Source organism: Gadus chalcogrammus, chromosome 7, assembly GCF_026213295.1.
Source record: "Gadus chalcogrammus isolate NIFS_2021 chromosome 7, NIFS_Gcha_1.0, whole genome shotgun sequence".
Classification (NCBI taxonomy): Eukaryota; Metazoa; Chordata; class Actinopteri; order Gadiformes; family Gadidae; genus Gadus; species Gadus chalcogrammus.
The window spans coordinates 19,649,232-19,676,634 of NC_079418.1; the positions used below are offsets into that span (position 1 = coordinate 19,649,232).

Genomic DNA, 27,403 nt, shown 5'->3' on the forward strand with positions numbered 1-27,403 from the left:
GCTCTGTTTCGTAAGAGTTAGTTCCCACTAGATCAGTTATTGCTGACTTCTCCCTTAGACATTGTGTGTGTGTTTGATCGATGGTTCCCTCCGGTTGGTCACTAGAATTGGTCTTCCATTGGCCAGGGCGTGTTGTTCCGCTATCTGACTCGAGTCCGAATAAACTGGCTTCACTAACCTGTGGCTGGAGACACAATGACATCTCCAAGTGAGGTCCTGATTAGAAGGGTGGCCTGGGGACGACATCCGATTTGAGCGAGGTTGAGATATTATTTGACGCCATGGTAGTAGAGTGCAAAACCATGGTAGAAGAATAACCTGAAAATTACATTACCTACGATTTTTCTTAATTAATCTTATTAAAGCCATGTGTGCTCATTTAGTGTTTTGTAATTGGTTAGTTGTATCCTCTAGCAGTCAAGGCTTGCATCTATCTATTTTTATGAAAGTGTGCCACGTTGAGGGTGCAAGTGTTTGCTGCATAGTTTTATTTTGGGCCTTGCCCAACGTGACCCCCAGCCTAGGGAAATACAGGGGATGGGTTCCCTTACCAAAAGGCAGTTCAAGAACAGGGCTCAATGTACAGCCCTGTGAATTGCCTCCAGTTTTTTAGAGTTGCATTTCACTGCTGACACACATGTGACTTGGAGAGCCCTGTACGACTGGCAGCCCTTCAGATTATGCTGCCTGGTTAAACATTACAGAGTAAATGGAAGTAGGATAGGAGGAAATGCTGCAATGCCAACGATGCACATGAACTGTGCGGCTATGTGAGATACAGAGTCCATGTTGCCTTCATGGCATGATGGGTTAAACGGTGTGCTCATGCTCCTATAAATAGGCTCACATAGTTGTAGGGCATTTCTCTGCCCATTGTGCATTAAATCAGCGTAGAACTTCCTTCCTTTCTTCCTTGCTATACAACCTCCTCCGTTCATTTTACCATGTAAAACCCCTCAGCTGACCCTTTCTAGTATGACGCTTTATAACCTTTGCCATGGAACCATGTGTGATGGACCCGACCCCCGCTTGAACACCGAACACGTGCACCAAAAAGCTGCTCTAAATGTGATTCAATCAAATCTCAATTTGCTTACACTTTATTATTTGGCTGTGGCTTTTAACTGTATAGCTGAATTCTTCTGCTCTAATGGCAATGTTCTCTGCTTTAGATTCTCCCTGATTGTTCTGATAAATGTACTAAAGAAAAGGGGCTATCCCACTGCTTCTTAATAAGCCTGGGGGCTTGTACATCAATGTCGCATCGCAATCACTGCCGCCGATTTGGGAGCATTGGGATGTTGGTTATTATGTTGGATGCAATGATGTTTTGGGCATTTGGGCAGCAATTGATCATGAAATGATTTGTCACTTTGATTTGAAACCGCCAGGGCGTTTATAATTTCAGACGTGTCAAAACAAAAACCAAGACTATGATTTAGCCTAAGTTACGGTATATCCACGTTGATTCAGGATTAGAGTACGGCCCCCCCGAAAAATTCCCAGGATGCATTCTGATGTACAAGCCCTATAGGTCACATTCACTCAAACTAACAATAATATGTAGAGTAAAAAAACAGGTGAGTGAACCTTCCCCCCCCCTCAAATCACACACAATCTCACAGCCATTTATCTGAAGGATGGCTGTGCCCCGCCCCTCAAAGCCCTCTTCACAGTCACATTTACCCTTCACCTCAATCCAGCCCCTAAGTCCACTATGTAGTGTCCTTTGATTGTGTTTGATTGAATACCAATGTCTTTGCCCTTTTTGTGAGCCGTTTGCAACCTCCCTCTCCTTCCTTACCTGCTTTGTAGTTGGTGGTTGGGAGAATTAGTTGGACTACGTGACTAGATGTTGTTTAGATGGTAGATCTTTCTTTATTATGCAAGGTTATTAGGTTTGTTTGTATAGCCCTTTATGAAAACTACTAGCTCCCAGAGCCTCACAGGCCCTGTGAGCCCTGTAGTTTTCATACGGACTCACAGGGCTTCACATACCCACCAGTGAGGCTGGGAGGAAACCGTGAGAACACATGGAAAGGAAAGCCCTGCTCTATTTTATATTGAGGCTGTATATTTGTGTGTGTGGGTTATTACACAAGCCCTTCGAAAGCCTTTAAAATCTAATACAAGGAATGGATATAAGAGGGAGCTCATTAGGCCTGGCTCATTAAATCCCCTTTTAACTGAAGCTGTATCCCCATTAAGCAGCTCAGACCTTACCTGCTCTTTCAATTAACCCTATAATCTATTCTCTGATACAGTAGAATGTTATGTAGGGAAAGTGGTCAGTAGTTACACACCTGGCTGCTTTCAATACATATGATATTGCCCTCTGCATGAATCCACCGCCTACGGCTCAATTAAAGCCTCAGGCTTCCCTGGGATCCCCAGCCAAGGATTTTCCACCTTTTCAAAACATTTAACCGTCTCTCCGAGTGAAAATTGGTCGATAATTGACCTTTTTGTCACTGATTTGGCGACTCCCGGTAATTCAAAGTTTGCGTGCGTGTCTTGTCTGTCAATGCCAAAAAAAAAAGTCTATAACCAAATGTTGTTCTGGCCTCTGTCGCCTTGCCTTCCTCCCTCCCTCCCCCAACCACAGCCGCTAAAACCCTTCAGATCTTCAACATCGAGATGAAGAGCAAGATGAAGGCGCACACCATGACGGACGACGTCACCTTCTGGAAGTGGATCTCCCTCAACACGGTGGCGCTGGTCACCGACAACGCCGTGTACCACTGGAGCATGGAGGGCGACTCGCAGCCCATCAAGGTGTTCGACCGCCACTCCAGCCTGGCGGGCTGCCAGATCATCAACTATCGCACGGACGCCAAGCAGAAGTGGCTGCTGCTTATCGGCATCTCGGCCCAGGTAACGCCTCCCTCCAGTGAACAGAATCAGGTTCTCGTTGGGCTGGCGTAAAGGCTTTAGTGTTGTTGGTAAAAGGTTGGCACAAAGACGTTTGTATGCATATATGGAGCCACATCACCGATTGGACTGGGGTAGAATGGCGTCAGGTATAACCTGAACTGCCAGTTTGAAATGGTATTTGAACAACCTGATGGTTTTGTTTCATTCACGTAGCCCTTTGGTTAGATTGGCCCCTGTGTAGACTTGTTATTCATGTATCCTCCTCTCGCGCTTCAGCAAAACCGTGTGGTCGGCGCCATGCAGCTGTACTCCGTGGACAGGAAGGTGTCGCAGCCCATCGAGGGCCACGCCGCCAGCTTCGCCCAGTTCAAGATGGAGGGCAACGCGGAGGAGTCCACTCTGTTCTGCTTCGCTGTGCGAGGCCAGGCCGGAGGAAAGGTGATTGACCGGCGACGTCCATGATGACATCACTGGGAACGGGTTCGAAGGGGGGCGGAGTCACACGCAAACCAACGTGTTGTAGCTTTGCTCATGGTTTTTCTATCCCTTTCCAACCAGCTGCATATCATCGAAGTGGGGACGCCACCGACTGGCAACCAGCCATTTCCAAAGAAAGCAGTGGACGTGTTCTTCCCCCCGGAGGCGCAGAACGACTTCCCTGTGGCAATGCAGGTATGGTGTAAGCTGCTCATTCGCCAGGACTGACCGCTTTGCTCTTGGCATCGGCAAACAAACTGGCCTGGCACAGAAATAAACCAATTCTATACTGGAATACACTATCACAGTTGGCAAAAAAAAACTTTTGTTGTGAGTCACATTTAGCCTTTTTTCAGCCATGAGAGATTAAATAAGCAAATCATTGACCCCTTTTGGCAAATCCAACACAGTTGCACAAGGTTCCTGAGACGGGTCTTGTGTGTTTGGCGTGTGGAGGTTTATCTTGTGAGCTCACTGAGGCACGTGTTAAATACTTTTCTACATGTAAATTCTTATGTAGTTCCTTTTTCCAGGCAAATTCATATATGAAGGTCTTTATCAAATTAACTTCTTCAGCACTTGGACTGATCTGATTATGTTCTCCCCTGGCTTCTCAGATAAGCTCCAAACAGGATGTGGTCTTCCTCATCACCAAATATGGCTACATCCACCTGTACGATCTGGAGACGGGCACCTGCATCTACATGAACAGGATCAGCGGGGAAACCATCTTTGTAACCGCACCACACGAGGCCACCGCCGGCATCATCGGAGTCAACAGGAAAGGACAGGTACGGCCTTAGGAACACCATGGCTATGTGACGACTCTGTGCTGCATGCATAGTTAATGTTACAACACTGCTGTCGCTGGAGAATCTGTGGCAATCAGAAATTGTCTGCCCTTTGAGATAGTTACATTTTTGGGAAGGTAGTGAGCAATCGCTTGCTCAAGACGGTTAGTTTGCATCTAATTCAATCCAAATTTCAGACAACCCCATTCTTTCAAAAATATTTCATCCACTCAAACATCGACACGTCCTTCTATAAGAGCCTTTACGGTGATCGCAACGACGAAAACATTGTCTAGTCCAGCCTCATCATGCATGCTGCAGCCTCTCTATAGTCCAGTGTAGTGTTTCACGCCGAGAGGAGACAGTGTAGGGGTCTGCCTATCATTGTGATGCTGCACCGACACAGAGGAAATAGGATCCAGCCAGCTGATGAATAATGTTCCATCCACGCCACGCTCCACATGAATAATTAAGTGAAGAGACGAAAGTCGATATAGCGGAGTGGCCTGGGCGTCTGTGATGGGACAATCGGCCCTGTGTGTGTGTGTGTGCGCGCAACACAAAAAAAACCAACTAAAACATGCGCATGCCAACGTAGACGGAGGCAGTGATCTTCTTCACAATGGACGGTCTCCTCGGCTGCTTTTCTTTGTCCCTTCTGGCTCTGGTTTAGTGAAATGCATAGACATGTTGAATGGCGTCTTGCTGGAGACCCAGCCTTGATAGACCCAGTATTCTGCTTTGGGTTTCTCATTATGAGTTGGAGCCCCTCCAGGTGGGTGGTTGCACTCTATGGCTGGTTCTGGTGATCGTGACACTCTAATTCCAGTGATGATGAGCATTGCAGAGCAGCTCCATCGAAACAGAATAGCACTACATCTTGGAGAGTGCCATGGATGGAGAGGTAACGCTCCAGCAGCATGTGATATTTAATTTGGAGACGATGGCTGGTGTCCTTAATTTCCCTCATTACCAACCGCCAGGCCCTACCTGTCACCAGCGGTCTTGTTGACACAGTGCGTGTGTTCGGCAGGGCGTGTTTGTGTGCATGCGTGTATGTCAGGTTTTACGTGTGTGTGCGTGTGTGTGCTTGCCGTTTCTGGGCCAGTGCACCATTCGATACTGCAGCTCGTCTGTCATCGGGGTCTCCATATCCTCTCGTCAGGAGAGCAGCCTAACCACCGGGCTGCCACCCGCCCCCATTAAATTGGGTCTTTTGGTCAATAATGGTAAACCATGACCGTTTTATAGGACTATATGGAACGACGGAAAGGGGTGAAGATGGGGCAGAATTGAGTCGTTGGGTCTTTCGATGCCGATGGTTAACTTGGCTTCCCCCCCAAAATGTTTCCTCTACCCTCTGACTCTGTCTCTCCCGTTGCCTCATTTTCAACTGTCCTTAAAGAAAGGGCCTCGCCCCAACCCCAAATCTACCCACCACACAATACCCTCATTCCCTCTCCTCCCCCGCCCTTCCCCCCTTACCCTGCATCTCCGTTACCCCCTCTCAGTACAAAGGGGAGTTGACCTTGCTTTAGTGGCAGGAAGAATGACGTGAACTCACCCGTATTTAACCATCCAGGACCACTGACCTGCTTCTCTTGTTTGAAGCGCTGAGCTCCACCCTCTCAATTTCCTCCCCATCTCAGCATCTCATTCGACTTGTTCTCCCCAGCCCGCCCTAATCCCATCGGGCTTCACAACACTGAAGCGATAGACTGACTGAATAGTAGCATCTCGACAGCCCTGGATCCAGATTAGATTGGCATTTTGTATTTAGCCGTCCCATAGAACTGCCCTGTCGTGGGATTAGCCCTTTTGAAAATCTGCTTGTGGGGCATGTCGTTAGCTACCATAGTGGCCGATAACAAACAAATCCACATGTTTCGATTCTGTACTAACACTCCATTTACAGACTGAGAGGCTTCTAGGTACATGCATGCAACCGGGACAGCACTTCATGTTTATTCAGAAGTGAATGCTTGGGCTACGTTCCAATAAGTCCCCCCTACTTCTTACACTTGCCCCCGGGAAATTATTGAAATGTGGCTCTGCACCCAGAATTCAGAATTTTCTTTACTGCCTAGAATCAGCCTCCTTCTTTGCTCAGTGTGTGACCATGCACAGTGGGGTGTTGAGACAGAATCAAGGCTTTTGGATTTCTTCATATTGGAGAAGACTCCTTAGCCAGGGCCGTTCATATGTTATAACTTGTACAATACTAAGATTCAGCTATGGGAGCTGCTTAACACTCGTTTTTGAATATAATGGATGTCAATGGAAGACTGCCCATTTTCGGAATGTGTGTGCACCGACTGATTTCTGTCCTGAACCTATTGATCTAGGGTCTTGGAAAACCGGCCAAATCTTTTAAGCTTATTTCTCAAAGGCTTTCTTGTCCTGTAGCCAAAGAAGCTTGGTAGGTGTCTTGGGGATATTAATCCATTGCATTATTGTCACAGATGTTGTCTTGCTTCCTCTGATTGGCCGCTCATCCCGCTGAGATTAAAGGGGGTTGATTGTGAACAGATGAACAGATTGAGACGTTTCATTTATCTGTATGAGGAAAGGCCAACACTACTGCCCGTGGTGACACAGCGATTTCCTTACGTCATGGAACTATTTGCCTGTATGTGATTGTAACTTGACCTCACTATCAGACCTCTTACAACCGCTTCACAGAGGGACACCGGCAGAGCAGCTCACCCCCAACACAGTAGGGATCAATATTGGATGACAGGAAAGCTGCCTACAGTTTCTGTCAGGCTTGGGATGTCTCTATTGAAACTAACCTTATGCTCCTTTAGCTTGTTCTGTTGAACATTGTAAATGACTGACACTTCCACTTGAACATTTTACAATTAACTCTGCATCAGATATGTCCCATTAGCCTCTAAGTCAGGCATTCATTTAATAATAATTAATCATTCATTCAATTAATTATTTTATACGTCAATTAATTGAATTAAGCACACCCATGGGTTTTTTTACGCATGGGTGTTGGGAGATATGTCCTATTCCACACATATTAAAGTGAGTGTGTGTGTGTCCCAGGTGCTGTCGGTGTGCGTGGAGGAGGAGAACATCATCCCCTACATCACCAACGTGCTGCAGAACCCCGACCTGGCGCTGCGCATCGCCGTGCGCAACAACCTGGCGGGCGCAGAGGAGCTCTTCGCTCGCAAGTTCAACAACCTGTTTGCCGCCGGGAACTACTCGGAGGCTGCCAAGGTGGCGGCCAACGCACCAAAGGTAACCACCACCACCACCGCCGCCGCCACAACCAGCCTGGAGCCTGGCCTCCAGGTGGCTCGGCCTTTCAGCTCCATAGGAGAGGAAGGAGGAAGTGTTGCTTGACTGTTGTGGAATGAGCCGGTCCTTTTTTATTTTTAAATTGTAGGTGTAGGGGTTAAAGGTCTTGTTGGTATTCTGTAGGATGTGATCTGTGAATTCTGGGTGCTGTGAATTCAAAGGATTATGTTCATCATTGTTGATTCAGCAATAGTCTATACCAATACGCTGTTCCATCCTTTTGTTTGCCAGTGTTTTGCATTTAGCTTGATCTCTTCTTTAATCTTCGACACAATCGTCACTTCCTCAATGCATTCAAATGTCAGACTACAGGGAAGCACGCTCCTAGCCCGCTTCCTTCCGTTGACTCCTCCTTCCCGCCCCTCTCCTCTGCGGCTCTCCCTCCCCCTGCAGGGCATCCTGCGTACCCCGGACACCATCCGGCGCTTCCAGAGCGTCCCCGCGCAGCAGGGACAGACCTCTCCCCTGCTCCAGTACTTTGGCATCCTGCTGGATCAGGGCCAGCTCAACAAGTTTGAGTCCCTGGAGCTGTGCAGGCCGGTGCTGCAGCAGGGACGCAAACAGCTGCTGGAAAAGTGGCTCAAGGAAGACAAGGTATGGCACCGATGCCCCCCCCCCCTCCTCTCCCTCCCCTCTCGCAGGAATAGCGGGGGGATGGTTTGGTTCTTTCCCAGCCACTAGTGTGTTTACACAACTCTGCCGTTATCTTCGATGATGTCAGACTGTTATGCAAGGCTTTAAGGTGTGTGTGTGTGTGTGTGTGTGTGTGTGTGTGTGTGTGTGTGTGTGTGTGTGTGTGTGTGTGTGTGTGTGTGTGTGTGTGTGTGTGTGTGTGTGTGTGTGTGTGTGTGTGTGTGTGTGTGTGTGTGTGTGAGAGAGAGAGACGCACCATTCCTTACACGCCAGTAGTTGACAGTGTTGTGCTTCCTGTGTCGTGCAGCTGGAGTGCTCGGAGGAGCTGGGGGACCTGGTGAAGGCAGTGGACCCCACCCTGGCTCTCAGTGTGTACCTGAGAGCCAACGTGCCCAACAAGGTCATCCAGTGCTTCGCTGAGACCGGGCAGTTCCCCAAGATCGTCCTGTATGCCAAGAAGGTAGTTGTGCAGCCCCGCTACTGCGTGTTTACTTTAAGCAGTTCCCGTTTGCTCTGAGGATTTCCTGTGCAACATAGCGGTTGACAAATAACTGGTAGCTTAGTGCTTAAGCCACCTGTGCTTGTAGAACTTGTGTATTGTGGAAATGGGATCATTCTGCTGTAGTCTTAAATCCTATGTTTTGTTTTATCATGGGAATGTCAAGTTGCAAGCTTTAATACGGTTCTTAGTTATTATTTATGCTGTTATTATTATCCTCATGGACCTAAACCTCATAAACATAACGCAGACGTGTTGGTATACAAACAAGGTTGCAACAGTGTGTGAAGAGGCCAGTTTAATGAGCGGTGCCCTGTGGTTCCAGGTGGGCTACACCCCAGACTGGATCTTCCTGCTGAGGAACGTGATGAGGATCAACCCGGAGCAGGGCCTGCAGTTTGCACAGATGCTGGTGCAGGACGAGGAGCCTCTGGCAGACATCACCCAGGTAACGACCTGTGCCCTCTGGCTGTAGTTGAAGGTTGCACAAACCAGCAGACTTGTACAGACAGTACTCCTACCTTATTTCTTACCAATTTCTTTTTGTTTCTCAAGCTGGTCTTGAGAAAAAAACACTTTAGAGTGTTACTATACAGTGTTGCAATATCGTAGAAAAATGTTTCCCACTGTTCTAGTGCTGTTCTAATCTTGCAAACCCTTAAACACCTTATATTCACAATAGTGCAATTAACTTGATCAAAAGTTAAAGGTTGAAAGTTATCAGTTATGGTAGGTAGGGATGCACCAATGTATCGGACGAACATCGGTAACGGCCGATATTTGCGTTGTTGTCTGCCATCGGCCTATCGGGAAATGAGATGACATTCACCGATGGCAGTGGCCGTTTTTTAACTGTTGTGTCATATCAATTATGCGCTGGCTAAATGTTGTGTTGGTTATTTGCGCTCTGACTTGCAGTTTCGGAGAAGATGCAACAGGTGGTGGGCTACTTATAATACCACCCATAACAGCCACTGGTACGACAAGGCTCTGACATGATGACGTAAACGGGCGGGTGCTGCTCGCACGTGGGGTTTGTTTACAAATAAAAGTGAAAGAAAATGTAGGTCGTGTGGGAGTATTTCACTCTCTCCGAGAAAGATCAGCGATATGCAGTTTGTGGTTTTGTTGGGCTATGCAAGTACTGAACTCTTCTCATAGAGTAGGCAGTTGTATAGAAGGGATGGACAACGATCGTCGAATAGTCGAAAAATCGAATAATGTATGTGACTATTGTAATTCATTACACAACTCCTCTCAATGCTGTTGAGCGCTCTTTTCTCTTGCATGGGCCTTCACAACTTCCGGTGGTGAAAATCTTGTGATACTTCAGCGTTGCTAAGCATATAATGACTGCTGTCAAGGGAAGGGGATTTTTTTTTTTTTCTGGCGTATCACTCCACTTTCGGCGTATGTATATCTGCCTAAGCCCACGTTGAAATAATTTTGATGTTGAATGTTGTGGAAATAAACAGATTGACTTCCTACAAATCATAAAAGCCTCTACCTGTTTCATTGTGCGTGCGTGTATACGAGGTGCGTGTCTGCATGCGCGTGTGCGTGGGGGGTTAGGTTTTGTTTCCCTGGCACAAAAGGGGGAATAAATAACAACAAAAAAACATCGGCATCGGCTATCGGCCTGATTGTTATTTTAAACATCGGTATTGGTATCGGCCCCGAATTTCACATTCGGTGCATCCCTAATGGTAGGATCTGTTCCATCACTGGTCAATTACTTTACATTCGGTGCATCCCTAATGGTAGGATCTGTTCCATCACTGGTAAATTACTTTGGCTGTTCTGGCATTCAACTCGCTGTGCTCGTCTGTCCCTTTCAGATCGTGGACGTGTTCATGGAGTACAACCTGATCCAGCAGTGCACGTCCTTCCTCCTTGATGCCCTGAAGAACAACAGACCCTCAGAGGGACCCCTGCAGACTCGCCTGCTGGAGATGAACCTCATGCACGCACCACAGGTAAGTCCTCGTGGCAACTCCCCTACCCGTGTCTTTCACAAAGTGCTCCCCACTGCTTTGAAACAAGACAAACGTATAGAACAAAACTAATACAATTCTGAACGACTGGATTAAGTTGTATAGGTTCAAATGAGGCCAACCACAAGTACACACATCCACTGTGCAGCACACATACTGTCATAAAATACTAAACCGAATATGCTGAGAACTCACTCTATTGCGCCACCTCACGGTGCTCACCCATGGTTCATTTTTGTTCCCCCATTCCTTTACCAACGTCTTCCAGGTCGCTGACGCCATCCTTGGCAACCAGATGTTCACCAACTACGACCGCGCCCACATCGCCCAGCTGTGCGAGAAGGCTGGCCTCCTGCAGAGGGCGCTGGAGCACTACACAGACCTGTACGACATCAAGCGGGCAGTGGTGCACACGCACCTCCTCAACCCCGAGGTGAGCCTCCACCGCAGGGAATCTGCTCCGGCTCTCCTCTGTAATTAAGACCTTTCCCATCCCTGCTCCCGCTGCCAACGTTGCTCTCCAGGCGGAAAGATGTGGACGGAACGGAAGGGTGTTCACTGTAGTCAGTGCTGTCCGAGGCAGGCTTTGCTTGCGTTGCCTGGTGATCTCCACGGCGGGAGAAGAACAGCTCACTGCTTCCCTATGGGGCTTCTTTGTCATTGCAACCTAGATTCCATGCTCAAACTGGAAGTAGATGTTGAGGGATTGAAGATGGGGGACTGTAATTGGTCTGTTTTTAAATTCATCCTGACTCTAGCCAGTCTGTTTTACTCAACATGATTTTATAGTACAACAAAAAACAAGGACCACAAAACAAACTCTGCGTCTGCGTCTTCCGACATCATTAGTGGGCGTGAGATGTGTGCTGGATAGATGAGCATTGTTGCTTCAGTCCACTTGGTAGGCTGGTAGACTGATCTATCCAGCACACATCTAGGTAGACATGCCCACAAGCAGATTTTCAAAAGGGCTAATCACACTCACACCTGGTGGTATCATATGTCCCCTTTCTCGATCTCCCCCCACTCTGACCAGCAGCATTGGTCTTCATGTGACTAACCCGTCCTCTCTCCGTCCCCCTCCAGTGGCTGGTGAACTTCTTCGGCTCCCTGTCGGTGGAGGACTCCCTGGAGTGCCTGCGGGCCATGCTGTCGGCCAACATCCGGCAGAACCTGCAGATCTGCGTCCAGGTGGCCTCCAAGTACCACGAGCAGCTCTCCACGCAGTCCCTCACCGAGCTCTTTGAGTCCTTCAAGAGCTTCGAAGGTGTGGCCCAGAACCCACTGCTGCTGCCTCGACGTTTTGTCTCCCTGCTCTTAAGCAACCTCTTTTAACCTACTTGTCGACCCGGTTTACTGCATGTGATAAGATATAATGAGGTCATCTTTGTGAACGGGTTCATGGAGGAAGCGCTGTATATGAAGGGAAATTGCGGCCATCTTGATATGATTTTTCTTATGAATGGTGTCCTTGGGTACCTTGATGGGCACTTTAAAATCTTTTATTATTATTATGGTTGTCCCCTCATAGTCGACTAATAAATCACGGCGCTTTTGGAGTGGATGCATTTTGTGTTTTGATAAGCGCGTGCTTTCATAGTTATTATAGTCTCCTAAAGTTTCATTGTTTTACAACAATGAACGCCTGCCAGGAAAGGCGAAAGAGGAATTTAAGGCCACATATGTAGTCTGGTATTAAACGAATCACAGATCCCTATTGCAGCTTCAGTACTTCGTACCGCCTTCTTCAAACAGGCTTTACTAGCCTTTGAGGAAGTGAAATTATCTGTAACGGTCAAAGGGTTTTCCCCCTTTTGACTCATGCAATGGGGGTGTTTATGTAAATCCATCCAGCCGGTCAGTAGTAGAACACCATCTAAAGGTCCTGTGCTGCACCACACGTGATTCGCCTTGTATGGCTGAATAAAGGCTACTTCAGTCAGACAGAAGAGGGCATGGTGACTGACATTTCTTGGGCTCAAACTGAATACAGGTGAAGAGCAATTAATATTAGAAGGGCAGTGAACCACTGTATTATAGGAGTACCTGCATATCAATCCAGCCACCTCAGAGCTTTAATCCCGTAGGTTGATCAGCTGGTTGTACCTCGTGTGGTAACCATCCCTCTCTGCCTGCACAACCCAGGTCTCTTCTACTTCCTGGGCTCCATTGTCAACTTCAGTCAGGACCCAGAAGTGCACTTCAAGTACATCCAGGCGGCCTGCAAGACGGGCCAGATCAAAGAGGTGGAGAGGATCTGTCGGGAGAGCAACTGCTACGACCCAGAGCGCGTCAAGAACTTCCTCAAGGTATGCTCCGCTAGAGACCGATCTTTGGATGCCCAGATCGAAACAGTGCAATAACAGTTTCCTGTGATTAGGCTGCATGACATTGTTTACCAAAGCATTATTTTTTCTCAATTCCTTTCTTGCAGTGTTTATTTGACTACCTGGTAGGCAAATAAAGGTAATCCTGCAATGTCAAACCTCTTGTTTGGTCCAACAATTTAGAGTTCTGTAACTAGTGTATCACATTTGCCTATGGTCACTTTGAATAACAAAATCAAATTCAAACAAAGGGAGTTTCAAATGACCCTTTCACAAATATGACTGATTCCACCATCACTTCCGCTTTTCCAACTTGTTAAGTTGAATTTGGTTAAATTCGCCAATCCTGACCACACATATTATCTTTTATGCTTTTCCTGTTTGTCTTTGGCATTGGCAGGACATGTACAAGGTAAATGGATCCACCACCTCCTCTCCATGCACACAGTCAAAAGCCCCCATCTCCCTCTCTGTGTTCCTTTTATTTCATCCCTACATTGTTCTCAAGCCTCAGGATTTGGACTAAGCCATGTATGGCGGTGTATGGAGACATACACCATAAGCCATACGCCCACCAGGGGGTGCGAGTGTGTTTGTGTGTGTAGTCCCTGCTAGTAAATCACTCAAACAATTACCACTTCCCCTTCCTCCCCACCTGTAGCCGAGTTCCCTGTTGAACTGGTAAAGTCCTCAGAAGGGACATGCCAGTTCTTTAGCTACAGGCACTTTGTGGGATGCAACATCCTAGGTGTGTAATCAGTTACTTGAGCTCTTGCCGTGGTCTAGTTAGTCGTCGTCCAACGGTGTGTCTAACGGGAGTCCAATTCAGCGGGAGTCATTGAACCCTGTGGGTCTCAGCGTGACACTTGTTGGCGCTGCTTGTGGAACAGTGTAGTCTGGTGCCGGGTAGCACTGGGGTGGGGAGTCGGCTTTACATCTGTGAGCAGGATTAGCCTCCCTTCATTGTGGGGGTGACTTGCATTTTAAATGTCTCTATAATAACTTGTTTGTCGTAATTGTTAAGAATTTTGATATTATGTTTCGGATTCGCACCAATTTATGTGAAAAATGATGGTATCTCGATTTCATTTTCATGATTTAGCTGCAGCTAAATTTAGATTCAGACCCGAGTGGAAAGACAATTTGGTTAAATGACTGAAATATACCAACTGCTACTGTCATTGAAGGAGTAGGCGTAATTACTTTTTTTCTAATCTTGAAAGAAACTGCGACTGTCTTTTACAGTCAGACTGGAAAATCTCTGTCTAGGAAACGGCAGATACACTTTCTGTTCTTTAGGCTTCCAATGCGGCCAAACCTTTTTCGCATTGGCCAGCGGAATCAGCGATACATTTTAACCTCTTTATTATTGTCTTGCATGCCAACAAATATTTGTTGCTTTGGGCCATTTTATCGAGCCTTTCGGAAATAAGAAAACCCATTACTCTTCTGTTGGCATAAAATGTCAAATGACTGAAACGTAGTGATATTATTTTGCTGTGTGTTAGTACCGGGCTTGTGATGACGCCGAGCTGACGTTGTCTTTGTTGTTGGTTTTCTGACAGGAGGCCAAGCTCACAGACCAGCTGCCACTCATCATTGTGTGCGACCGCTTCGACTTCGTCCACGACCTGGTGCTCTACCTCTACCGGAACAACCTGCAGAAGTACATCGAGATCTACGTGCAGAAAGTAAGTCCCAAACCGTCGTCGACCAGTATTTAGCTTATTATAAACCGTACGCGCGACATGTTGGTCCAAGTCCAGGCAGAGTTTCTGTACAAACGATGGCGGTCGTGTTACTGATGCTGATCCCTGACTCCCTCTGCCTGGCTCTGTTCCAGGTCAACCCCAGCCGCCTTCCCGTGGTCATCGGGGGGCTCCTGGACGTGGACTGCTCAGAGGACGTCATCAAGAGCCTGATCCTGGTGGTCCGCGGCCAGTTCTCCACCGACGAGCTGGTGGCCGAGGTGGAGAAGAGGAACAGGTAACCGGTGTCTCTGCGCTCATAGGAGGATGGACTGCCTTTTTTTTTTTTTTTTTTCTGTTCTGCATTAAGGCCCAATCCCATTTCTACCACTTACCCCTTCCCCTTACCCCTCCCCCTTGTTTTGAAGGGGTAATTGGAAGGGGTAAGGGGTAGAAATGGGATTGGGCCTAAAAGTGTCATTTCTTGCTCCGGCTGCTGTTTCATAATCGTTTGACTTTTCAGAACATGTTTAAAAGAAAGCAGATGTGTCAAATCTTGGGTTTAAGTAAATGTTTAGTTTATTTGGAGTAGTTGAATTTTCCACATTGGACGCCACTGTAATTTCCCAGGAATTTCACCTTCCGCTAAAATTAGACCCATTACAGTTTACTAGACCACATAAAGCGTTCCCATCTGTCCTGGATCTCCCACTCGCGGAACCGCTCCGGACCAGGTCTGAGGTGTCGGATCGATACAATCAATCGACCCAGTCCCGTCAGCCCTCCGTCTCAATCCAGCCCATCTCGCCTCTCCCTCCCCCTGCAGACTGAAGCTGCTTCTGCCCTGGCTGGAGGCCCGCATCCATGAGGGCTGCGAGGAGCCGGCCACCCACAACGCCCTGGCCAAGATCTACATCGACAGCAACAACAACCCTGAGCGCTTCCTGCGGGAGAACCCTTACTACGACAGCCGGGTGGTGGGCAAGTACTGCGAGAAGAGGGACCCCCACCTGGCCTGTGTGGCCTACGAGAGGGGCCAGTGTGACCAGGAGCTCATCAATGTGAGTCTGGCTCCCCATCCGTTCTCTCTTTACACTTATTGGATTGATCATTCGTTACGCCCGTGGCTCTCTGTAATGTAGCAAAACAAGTGAGGTCTAAAATCGTTGTTGTCGTGCTTTCCAGGTCTGCAATGAAAACTCGCTGTTCAAGAGCCTGTCCCGCTACCTGGTCCGCCGCAAGGACCCCGAGCTGTGGGCCAGCGTGCTGCTGGAGACCAACCCCTTCAGGAGGCCTCTCATCGACCAGGTGAGAGGACCAGGGGGATACAGTCACACCCTTAGTGTGCGACCGTGGCGTTTGACCGCGGCGTTTGACCGCATGTTATTGACCGTGCGCCGTGCGTCTCTCCCACCAGGTGGTGCAGACGGCCCTCTCCGAGACCCAGGACCCGGAGGAGGTGTCGGTGACGGTCAAGGCCTTCATGACGGCCGACCTACCCAACGAGCTGATCGAGCTGCTGGAGAAGATCGTGCTGGACAACTCGGTCTTCAGCGAGCACAGGTACATTCAGGGCATTCAGCTTCTTCAGACACTTTTATCCAATGCGACTTACAATAAGTACATTTTGTCAGAAGAAAGAAAATGGACAATATATCGCTGTCTGTATAGTAAAGATGTTCAGATGAACAAGTGCCAAGCACAATTGCTAGGTTAACCCATTCCCCGTATACAACAAAGCTGGCTGGGATAAGACGATACACATTGCTGAGTACTATTTAAGGTACAACTATGTCGTCAATGCAGCGGGTGAGGATAGTGAGTGAAGAGCTTTAATTGAGTCCTCGCACGTGCAGCGTGCTGCTGGAGACCTCGCGAGCAATGTCCTGAAAGGCTCTCTGTATTTCTTCTTGCTCGTTCCAGAAACCTCCAGAACCTCCTGATCCTGACGGCCATCAAGGCGGACCGCACCCGCGTGATGGAGTACATCAACCGGCTTGACAACTACGACGCGCCCGACATCGCCAACATCGCCATCAGCAATGAGCTCTTTGAGGAGGCCTTCGCCATCTTCAAGAAGTTTGACGTCAACACCTCCGCTGTGCAGGTCAGCCAATCGCTCTTCCTTCCCTTGTCCTGTGTCTTTTATGTTTTTGTCTTTTATTTTTTATAGTGATGGACTTGAATGTATGCATTTTGTAAATTTCTTGGAATTATCTGATCTTGATTATTTCATTATATTCTAGAAGTCACTATAAAATACGTGCAGAATGGCTTGCACTTGTGTATAAGGTTTATTTGGAATTATCTTTAATATATTTTATTCATGATTATTGCATTTGACTCTGAAGGCAGGTTGTACTTATATTATGACCTGGGTTTTCTGCAGGTGCTCATCGAGCATATTGGGAACCTGGACCGGGCCTACGAGTTTGCGGAGCGCTGCAATGAACCGGCGGTGTGGAGCCAGCTGGCCAAGGCCCAGCTGCAGAAGGAGCTGGTCAAAGAGGCCATTGACTCCTACATCAAGGCTGACGACCCCTCCGCCTACATGGAGGTGGTCCAGGCCGCGGATCAGAGCGGTGGGGGACCCCCGGACGACGCCTGAAGTTATAACATGAGAGACGATGGACAGATAGTCAATAGACCATACAGCATTCCCTAATACTGTGGCCCTGGGTGTTCTAGGTAACTGGGAGGACCTGGTGAAGTTCCTCCAGATGGCGCGCAAGAAGGCCCGCGAGTCGTACGTGGAGACGGAGCTCATCTTCGCCCTGGCCAAGACCAACCGCCTGGCCGAGCTGGAGGAGTTCATCAACGGACCGAACAACGCCCACATCCAGCAGGTCTCCAGAACGCACCTCCACATTTACACTGGATTCCTCTCGAGTTGTCTTACCTTGGCCGCCTGCTGACCACACCCATGGGACAGGATAGTGTGATAGCTTGACTCCCAGCCGAAGAGGTCCTGGAATCTATTCCCACTATGACCACGGCCTAAACGTGGGCAATCCTTGAGCAACATGCCCAAACCCTTCCCAACGACAACACCTGAATTCTGTCCCCATCTCTGGATAAGAAGTAGACTATAATCGTTCCTCTTTCCAAACGTAAACCAGGTGGGCGACCGCTGCTACGACGAGAAGATGTACGACGCGGCCAAGCTGCTCTACAACAACGTGTCCAACTTCGGCCGGCTGGCCTCCACGCTGGTGCACCTGGGCGAGTACCAGGCCGCCGTGGACGGGGCCCGCAAGGCCAACAGCACCCGCACCTGGAAGGAGGTGTGCTTCGCCTGCGTGGACGGCGAGGAGTTCCGGCTGGCCCAGATGTGCGGCCTCCACATCGTGGTGCACGCCGACGAGCTGGAGGAGCTCATCAACTACTACCAGGTGAGAGGGCGTGCGTGCGTACGGCGGATACAGTGTGGACTACAGATCTAAACCGTGGACTACAGATCCACACAGTGTTCACTACAACTCGTAATCGACCACAACACACAATTAAGTGTGGAGATGCTGATGAAACTGGAATAAAATTAGAGATTCTAATAATAAAGCAATTTCACAAAGGAGGGGAGAGCTGTGGTTTGGTTTAAGAAGGTAATCGGAGAAGATAATCACAGCTGTGCTGATATTTAGTAGAACAGCAGAACCTCCCTTTTTTTTTTTTTATAGTAATAAGCAACATCCGATTATCATTTGTCTGTTTATGTTATCAGTGTTGCAGAGCACCACAAACATTTCCTTGCACACTAGCGTGCGACTTTCTGCAGGTCTACTCGTTACAACAGGCCATTTACTTTGTATGGTGTACATTAATCTCTACGGTTCCATTTATTGGTTAACCAGTGAAATAAGCGTCTGTTGACGGTCGCTTTGGGGGCATAAGCGCTCGTAAATGTAATCAACGTTGTTTAGAGAGACCTGAACATCGGAGTGATGCATGTATAGCTCAAGTCCAAGTGCTTTTGTACGTTGTATAATAAAAAGTAATTAACAATCGACAATTTCCCACCCTTCTCTCCCCCACCTCCAGGACCGCGGCTACTTCGAGGAGCTGATCACCATGCTGGAGGCGGCTCTGGGCCTTGAGCGTGCCCACATGGGCATGTTCACCGAGCTGGCCATCCTCTACTCCAAGTTCAAGCCCCAGAAGATGAGGGAGCACCTGGAGCTCTTCTGGTCCCGCGTCAACATCCCCAAGGTTCTGCGGGCGGCCGAGCAGGCGCACCTGTGGGCCGAGCTGGTCTTCCTGTACGACAAATACGAGGAGTTCGACAACGCCATCATCACCATGATGAACCACCCCACGGACGCCTGGAAAGAGGGCCAGTTCAAGGACATCATCACCAAGGTACAGCCTTGCGTAGGACCCGGGAGAGTAATGCTTTACGGACCCGGGAGAGTAATGCTTTACGATATGATCTAGTTTATTTTATTATTTTAACCCTTACCCTAACCCTTAATCTTATACTCTCAAACCTCTCTAGGATCGCCACTCTATTATGGTTTAAATTGAATCCTGTTGAATCAATGGATGCATGTTGTGTTAAAACGATGTTGAATCAGTGGATGTGTGTTTAAAAATCCAAGATATTGAAATCATGGAAGTGTCTGTGACATGTGCATAGACTGCTGTGTTTTCAATTTCATTCAACTATAATCGCAAACAGGTATTGGTTATTTCTGCAAATAGGTCAGATCGGTCTGTGAGGCTAGTTCATTTGCATAGAGCAACAGTGTTGACCAGTAGTGACTTGTTGTCCCTCGTGTATCCAGGTGGCTAACGTGGAGCTGTACTACAAAGCCACCCAGTTCTACCTGGAGTTCAAGCCCTTGTTACTGAACGACCTGCTCATCGTGCTCTCACCAAGACTGGACCACTCTCGTGCCGTCAACTACTTCTCCAAGGTACACCTCAACACTCAATTTTGAAATCAACCCACCTATTGCCTGTCAATGTGTTTTTTGATCTGCAATCAAGAATCAAGATGACTGTTGGTGTTAACTGTTTTTATTCTTACAGGTGAAGCAGCTGCCCCTTGTCAAGGCCTACCTGCGTTCCGTACAGAACCACAACAACAAGTCGGTCAACGAAGCACTTAACAACCTCTTCATCACAGAAGAGGACTATCAGGTGAGCGCCTCAACCTTTTCCCCATCCGACCCTTCTTCCGCTCACGTTCCGTCTTTTCTCCACCTCGTGTCCATGTTAACGTCCTCCTCTTCGCTCCCAGGCCGTGAGGACATCGATAGACGCCTACGACAACTTTGACAACATCTCGCTGGCCCAGCGGCTGGAGAAGCACGAGCTGATCGAGTTCAGGAGAATCGCCGCCTACCTCTTCAAGGGCAACAACCGCTGGAAGCAGAGCGTGGAGCTCTGCAAGAAGGACAAGCTCTACAAGGTGCCCCGCCCGTCCCGCCGTGCTGGGGCTCCGTTAGGGATGTGTACGAGGACCTGGGTGCTGTGTGTGTGTGTTCTGATACGGACGTCACGGCAGTACTACAGCGATTATATGTATTCAAGTGTTGCATACATATTATGTGAATATAGAGATAGGTCTCTTTATAAAAATGGCAATTTTATAAAGTATGTCAAATGTTGCACAATAGTAAACAGGGAATATTTTCAATTCAACCTCAGACAAACTAAAACTTCCCTAACTCCTCGAAACACATTCATTTACATGGATATGAATGATGTAGGCATTCCTGTGGATTCTGTTATTTTCATACTCCAATACAAGCCCAATGATCCTCCGCTGTACACGACCACCCAGCTCACCACGCACCCTCATCCCCGTTGTCTCCCGGCTAACCCAGGACGCCATGCTGTACGCATCGGAGTCCAAGGACACGGAGCTGGCGGAGGAGCTGCTGGCCTGGTTCCTGCAGGAGGACAAGAAGGAGTGCTTTGCCGCCTGCCTCTTCACCTGCTACGACCTGCTGCGGCCCGACGTGGTGCTGGAGACGGCCTGGCGCCACAACATCATGGACTTCTCCATGCCCTACTTCATCCAGGTCATGAGGGAGTACCTCAGCAAGGTGGGTCCACGCTGCCCCCGCACCCCCCCACCGCCATCCTGACCCAGAACCGACTCGTAAAGATCTGAGCGTCTTCTCCGTCGAGCTACAGCCTGTGTAAGGGCTTCACGGCAGGGCCGTGCACAGAGTAGATTTTGTACCAACCTTGTAATCCTATTGCCCAACACTCAAAGTATCTGCTCGTTCTTTTGGGTGCAAGGAAACTCTCTCCGAAGCCCCAGTGGGAAAGGGGGAAAACCCTGTAGAAGAAATGGGGGCATCTCCTTTCTAGAACGGCCAGGGGGGCAGATGGGTGATACAACTTATTTAAGAATGGTTAACCTATTGTTTTTTGGGTTAAAACGTGCCAAGCTGTGAAGGGAACAAACTGAAATCTAAAGAATTGGTGCCTTTTAATAAATAAGCAGAGCAGAACCGTATCTTGGCAGCCCTCCCTGACGGGAGAATTATCTGTCTGCGGCTTAGTAGTAGTACTCAAGATTCAAGACTACTCAAAAGGCCGGTGCAGCCGCCGAGTCAGCAGAGGGAAAAGTTCCCCGTGCAGCACAACAACGTGTCCCCTGCTCCGTGCGGAAGCCAGCGGGTCGCCAGGTTCCTCAAATCGCGTCTCGTGTCTGGCTGTCAATGGTTGACGACGTAGTGTTTTCTAAGCTGCCGCCTCTTCTCTTCCAGGTTGATGCAATTGAGGAAAAGGCAAAGGTTGAGATTGGTTATGTTTATTTGTCATTTTGTGGACTTGGATTGTGGGTGTGTTTTTTTTTTTTTTTTAGCCTGGCCGACTTCAGCCTGTTAAGTGTGCATGGGTTTAGCGCTGTCACGCACGGTGCACACTCACGTTTACGTTCAGACCTTCAGAGTGGTAGAATCTGTTATACCCAAATGGAATCAAGACATTAGTGACATCCCTGTTTGACAAGAAAGTGACATCCAGGGAGACTATGAAAGAGGGCATGCCCTTGTCTCCCCCCTACTGCAAAACAAGCTTTTATAGATTTGAATGCATCAAGAAAGGGGTTAAACCATATCACCTAGCGCTCATGAAACGCTGACAAACCCCCTCTGACGTCTTCCCCCCTCTGGCCCAGTGACCCGGGATCAGAAGACACAGTCTTTGATTGACAGTTGAGAGGATGAGGAGAAGCATGTGTGGTTGAGTAACGGCCGCTTAGTGCGCAGCACCACCCAGTGGCACGCACACAAGTTGTTTGTTGCCGCCTTGCACTTTAATGGAGGCGCTTCACTTCAAAGCAGCTGCTGCCATGACAACCTCGGACTGCACGTGCGCACATGCACAGCACACCCACAAGCGTGCACCAGCATTGTGTTGCGCACAACACGGGGAGCCGTGTCACACAACCAGCATGTTGGAACAGCTTGTGTATGTTGTGGAAGGGAATGAGGACTAGAAATGTTGCAGGGTTTTGTGGTTGATGTTAAAAAAATAATAATAATCTTGAAATCCTACGAAAAGCAGGGGCATATTTTGCACTAACATCTGGATCGTAGTTATTCGAAAATGTGTATGCACTGTTTATAGGCTTATGCTAAATTGGAAACTCATAATTTCTCATGTTGCTGTTTTTGCTATTAATAGTTTCTCTGCATTGCCTGACCCCACTAAAAGGTACAATATAACGCCCAGTAGACTCGTCTGCATAATAGGCATTAAAATACATAGACTAAACAGTTTACTTGATGGTTTTAGAGTTGTTTGGGCTTTGTTGAATTGTTGCTGCCTCGGTCCCCCTAAATATTCTCCCAGATTTACAGATTTGAAACTTTGTATAAATGTTTTTCCTGCGTTTCTTGCAGGTGGATAAGTTGGAAACCTCAGAGTCCATGAGGAAAGAGGAGGAACAGGCAACGGAGACGCAGCCTATCGTCTATGGTAAATAAACCAGGTTTCACCTCTAGGGCTTGTTGCTATTTCCACCGAAAATCTAAGAATAGCTTGTTTGCAATGCATCCAAATGTTAAAATACATTGGGGATAGGGTTTAGGTTTTTTTTTATTTGTTTTTTCACCCTTAATCTTATACTCTCAAGCGTATCTCAATTTGGACCTTTAGGACTGTTTTTATTTTAATCTTCAGTATAGTGCTTTGGCAGGATCATCACTGGATGTACGTTGTGTTAAAAGGACATTAAATCAGGGGATGTGCGTTGTTAAAAGGACGTTGAATCAGAGGATGTGTGTTGTGTGATAAAAGGACGTTAAATCAGAGGATGTGTGTTGTTAAAAGGACATTAAATCAGGGGATGTGCGTTGTTAAAAGGACATTAAATCAGGGGATGTGCGTTGTTAAAAGGACGTTGAATCAGAGGATGCGTGTTGTGTGATAAAAGGACGTTAAATCAGAGGATGTGTGTTGTTAAAAGGACGTTAAATCAGGGGATGTGTTGTGTGATAAAAGGACATTAAATCAGGGGATGTGCGTTGTTAAAAGGACGTTAAATCAGGGGATGTGTGTTGTTAAAAGGACGTTGAATCAGAGGATGTGTGTTGTGTGATAAAAGGACGTTGAATCATGGATGCGTTGTGTGACTCTCTGCGCTCCAGGCACTCCCCAGCTGATGCTGACGGCGGGCCCCACCGTACCGGTCGCGGCCCAGCCCGCCTACGGCTACGGTTACCAGGCACCGGCCGGCTACGCACCGCCACCTGCCCAGCCGGGCTTCGGCTACGGCATGTAAAGACCCCTGTCCGGGCCGGAAGCCCCGGCCCACTTGTCCCCACAGTCCTTTTACCAGCCCAATATTGTTCGTTTGTCCTGCAACGGGACTGACGGCAAACAAGCAGTTATTATATTTTAGTTTTTTTTTTTTTTTTTTTTTTTTTTACTTCTTCCTCCTCTATAACTGTCATGAAGGACTCCATTTTATTCCTGTTAAGAAAAAAATGGCTTGAATCACATGGATTATTTTTTTCACATTCCGATTTAATTTTTCACATATTATGGTAACAAAAACGAAAAATAAATTTGGGGTCTATTTTATTTGAATGGGAAACGGGTTTATGTACAATGTGGGTGGGGGAAACTGTTGGAAGAGCAAGTCCTCTTCTCGGCTACATAAAAGGTCTGTTGTGAAGCATCTGATTTGCACTCTGTACCGAGAAGAAATTAATGTAGAATCTCTTCATTTTGATGTGTGAGAAGCTTGTTCTGTCCGTCTTTAAAAAAAAAATGCATTTAATTATTGTATATTCAGAAGAAAGGAAAAACAAAAGATAAAAAAAATACAAATGCTACTATGTTCCTCTATATTTGAACATGAAACTGCCGCTTCCCCAGGCCACAAAACCACAAACACTACGTCATGCCAGTAACCGTTGTGGGAGAGGGCGGGTCATTTTTCAAAATAAATACCCCTCCCACCTCCAAGAGATTATTTTAACATGCGTACTTAATTCCCCCCCCCCCCACAACGCTCTTATTGTTTAGGGCGGCATACTTCCCATCAAGGCCCTGCAGGATCTCCTGTGAGTTACTGTAGTAGTACTGTATGCCGACTAATGCCCTATTCCCTTGTGCTTTAAATATGTGCTCTTAATGTGGGACCATTCCATTGGAGGAGGGGTTTCTGAGGATGACTCGTGTTTGGCCTCCTCCCCACCACCTGTGTGTATTTGACTAACCCCTGTCCTCTCCTGCTTGTTATTCTTTCTGTGCTGCGGTTTGTATGCTGGATATTGTGGTGTTTTAGGTCACTGTTCCTGAGTGTACAGAAGAGAATTATGACCCCCAGTGTGGTCCCTACCAGGTTAATCTGTCCACTGTTCCCACTTAGATCTAATTAAGAGATAATATCATAAGACTGGGGTGATTTAGAGTTTCTATCAAAGGCTTTACGCATTCTGCAGACAACTGATCATTAACCTCCCCCTTTGACCTTATATTCTTAAATTACTTTAGATTGAAGTGTGCACTTAAAGATAGTTGATTGTGCAAAATAAAGATAATGAATGAAACGGCAGTTTTCTTATCCACTTAAAAAAATAAAAGCTTGTTTGTCAAGAAAATACTGGTCTTGTATGATTTGTACAATTTAGAAAAATGGCAGTGAATAAATTTGTTGATTATTGTAAGGACACAAAATCCCTTCATTTACATCAGGGCATGTTGGTCCCCGCTGTAGCCAGTCCGGAAGTGCTATTTTAATTCCTGAATAAAAGTACATTGTTAATCTAATGTAGTGGTTATATCAAGGATATGGTAATACCAGGCACATTGGTGTTGAAGGTGTACTGTGCCAGACGATTTGGTTTTACGATGGGTAACTAAATTCATACAATTTGGCATCGGCTCCGCAACGACCTGAAGATGGGTAGACCTTTTATTATTTGGTAGACACCTTCATCCTTCAGATGCATGTCAATATATTTGCAACATAAATGTATAAACTGACAACTTTTTCACTTCCGATCTTTACTGAAACATGTATGAAATTGGCCACATTCAAGTCATTACATCGCAGTACAAATCGAAAACATTTCAGTCAGACGTGATCTCGATGCATCCTAGAGAAGCTTCAGGTGCCCGGTGACCTTATCCACCAGATCCGCCGGCCCCGGTCCGACCCCCAAAACGGTGCGTGACCCCGGAGCAATCTGAGTCCTTCCCGCGTCCTGGATGATGCTCACAGGCAGGCCGACCTCCTTGGCGTGCCTGAGCAGGTCCATCAAGGTGTCCTCGTCCGGGGCCTTCACCACCACCTTGGGCTGGCCGCAGTACTCCCACTGCTTGAGGAGCTCCGGGTTCCTCCGGAGAGTCTGCTTGTAGGCTGACACGGCGGCGTGCGAGCACTGGGCTGCCACCTTCCCCTTGCCCATCTTCAGGTCGTTGCGCACCACCAGGATCATCTTGAACTCCCCTCCCTCGCCCATCACGCTGGACTCGCTCGCGCAGTTCGCCACGGCCGCCACAAGGTTCTTGGAGGACTGGCCGAAGCGGGCCCTGAGGTGCCAGCCGAGGCAGAGACCGCAGCCCAAGCCGGCCATGATGCCCAGAGCCAAAGGGTTATACAACGAGTCCATCATCTTGGTGTGCCTGCAGAGTGACAGGATTTAACATGGGATGGTCAGTGATTGTGGTTGAAGGGAAAAGGGCGTTCCTAATAGACATTGATCACATTAACATTTACTGTATGTGTTAATGCATATTGTGCAGTACCGTTTGCAGGTTTTTCCAGGAACATCGTGTTGTGCATTTGATGTAGTTACGTTGGACATATCAATGCTGGGCGCTTTAAAACAATGAGCTAACGTAACTACTTTCAAACACCGAATACCATGGCTGTTCCGGTGTCCAGGTCATCAGGACAGGACACCTTGATAGTGACTTTTACTCTGCCTGCTGTCATTGACAATTATCCTGTGAAATAAGACGTTCAGAGCGTCATAAGACGTTCAAGATGGTTGAAGACTGTTATTTGTCTTGGCCTGCTTTGTCAAATTAACAGCATGAATGAACAGTCTGATAAGGTGGTGCTGTGATTGCACTAAAGAAAAATTAAAAAATTAACAGTATTCTGCCAACCCAACCTATATTATTTATATACTAGTATATACTTTTCATAGTGTGTGCCATTCATTTGGGAAAGCAATGAAAATAGTTGAGTGGGATAAGGTTAGCGAACTAGTATATTGAAAGTCATCTTCACCATAACATTATTTAAAACATCACTTCTCAGATGATCAATTCGCCACATCCTTCCCCTCTGCTATAATGCGAAATGATGTTTCCAGATAAATGTCTTACATCGGCGGGTTTGAATGAATGTGTATTATATTTATATACATACCCACGAGTTAGTCCGGCGCGCAGAGGAGGATTCGCTTCCTCTTGTGTCTGACTTCAGTCGTGTCCTGATGACGTCATACACACGCAAACGTTCAACACACACGTGTTTGGCAAGTGATACAATTCTTATGACAAACCACTGCACAAAACTTATAGTTTCGCTTGCTGTGTTAGTGGTCAAGCAGCACAGCCTACACATAAGTCACAAAAACAACAATTATGTGCATATATATGTATGGATATATACGAGATATGTATTTATATCTATAGATCTATATCGGATTCCTATACCAGTGTGGGGCAGCGTTGATTCACTCAGCCCCGTACTAGCAGTCCGAAAGATGAAGGACCACAGACAAATGTTTCCATGAAATCCGTACCCGTGTTTCAGGTAGTTAAGTGCGTCTGTTTTCTTCATTTTTACTGTCCGATAGGAAAGTAATGTTTAATGTAACAGATGCTCTTAAATGGTCTACAATTCGTATATCTTTCTGAACGTACATTACTTGACGAATGCAGCGTTATGACATCCATTATAAGGCTTTTCTTTAGTTGTGCCAACGAAAGGATAGATTGATGGTTTGTAATGGCAGTGTCATTTACATTTAGTCGCATTAATAATTTCAAATAGTCTTTGGATCGCATGAGTTAGTTACATTTGCGAGAAAAATGCTGGATGTAACGTTTTAACACGCTGACATGCTGCATATGCATGCAGGTTAGGAGGCTTTCTACATGAACTAGCCTAAACCATGTTTCTCAAGACTGTTTATTACCTTAAAAAAGTGATGATTTTTTTTTTATTAAACCTTCAATAAATAGATTCACAAGTACATGAGTGGGGTACATTGAAGATGCCACACTCAATACTACAGGGCCTCAAAAAATTACCCTGTGCTCCCGCTCAGCTTTGACTAAGAAGGGGTGTGGGATGCTGGATGTAAACATTGTGGTGGGC

At 47.2% G+C, this 27,403-nt stretch overlaps 2 protein-coding genes across 5 annotated transcripts in view; one reads left to right on the forward strand and one right to left on the reverse strand.

Annotated features, from left to right (window-relative positions):
• The window catches only part of cltca (clathrin, heavy chain a (Hc)), a 33,334-nt gene extending 8,669 nt beyond the window's left edge, over positions 1-24,665 (forward strand). Inside the window, exons 3-31 of one of the 2 annotated variants that reach the window (XM_056594541.1) lie at positions 2,606-2,874; positions 3,151-3,312; positions 3,433-3,546; positions 3,969-4,142; positions 7,197-7,394; positions 7,848-8,048; positions 8,395-8,547; positions 8,912-9,034; positions 10,425-10,562; positions 10,849-11,013; positions 11,667-11,847; positions 12,726-12,889; positions 14,473-14,598; positions 14,751-14,893; positions 15,422-15,656; positions 15,781-15,903; positions 16,013-16,158; positions 16,519-16,702; positions 16,985-17,177; positions 17,284-17,441; positions 17,715-17,987; positions 18,634-18,951; positions 19,377-19,508; positions 19,624-19,734; positions 19,835-20,005; positions 20,424-20,645; positions 21,318-21,344; positions 22,458-22,533; positions 23,205-24,665. In XM_056594541.1, coding sequence (XP_056450516.1) covers positions 2,606-2,874; positions 3,151-3,312; positions 3,433-3,546; positions 3,969-4,142; positions 7,197-7,394; positions 7,848-8,048; positions 8,395-8,547; positions 8,912-9,034; positions 10,425-10,562; positions 10,849-11,013; positions 11,667-11,847; positions 12,726-12,889; positions 14,473-14,598; positions 14,751-14,893; positions 15,422-15,656; positions 15,781-15,903; positions 16,013-16,158; positions 16,519-16,702; positions 16,985-17,177; positions 17,284-17,441; positions 17,715-17,987; positions 18,634-18,951; positions 19,377-19,508; positions 19,624-19,734; positions 19,835-20,005; positions 20,424-20,645; positions 21,318-21,344; positions 22,458-22,533; positions 23,205-23,338 — 4,814 coding nt within the window. In that variant the 3' untranslated portion in view covers positions 23,339-24,665. The remainder of the gene's footprint in view (positions 1-2,605; positions 2,875-3,150; positions 3,313-3,432; positions 3,547-3,968; positions 4,143-7,196; positions 7,395-7,847; positions 8,049-8,394; positions 8,548-8,911; positions 9,035-10,424; positions 10,563-10,848; positions 11,014-11,666; positions 11,848-12,725; positions 12,890-14,472; positions 14,599-14,750; positions 14,894-15,421; positions 15,657-15,780; positions 15,904-16,012; positions 16,159-16,518; positions 16,703-16,984; positions 17,178-17,283; positions 17,442-17,714; positions 17,988-18,633; positions 18,952-19,376; positions 19,509-19,623; positions 19,735-19,834; positions 20,006-20,423; positions 20,646-21,317; positions 21,345-22,457; positions 22,534-23,204) is intronic. The other variant, XM_056594542.1, reaches the window with a different exon arrangement.
• A 103-nt stretch (positions 24,666-24,768) lies between these two features.
• Positions 24,769-26,544, reverse strand: ptrh2 (peptidyl-tRNA hydrolase 2). Of its 3 annotated transcripts, none has more exons than XM_056594547.1 (3): positions 26,447-26,544; positions 25,934-26,016; positions 24,769-25,692 (listed from the first exon to the last, which is right to left on the reverse strand). In XM_056594547.1, exons 2-3 carry the CDS (start codon positions 25,957-25,959, stop codon positions 25,164-25,166), a joined length of 555 nt encoding a protein of 184 aa, XP_056450522.1. In that variant the 5' UTR covers positions 25,960-26,016; positions 26,447-26,544; the 3' UTR covers positions 24,769-25,163. The 3 variants fall into 3 exon arrangements, with proteins under 3 accessions (XP_056450522.1, XP_056450523.1, XP_056450521.1); XM_056594546.1 differs by having other exon boundaries at positions 24,779-25,692; positions 25,816-26,016; positions 26,447-26,542; XM_056594548.1 differs by lacking the exon at positions 25,934-26,016 and having other exon boundaries at positions 24,772-25,692; positions 26,447-26,542.
• Positions 26,545-27,403: the final 859 nt, after the last annotated feature.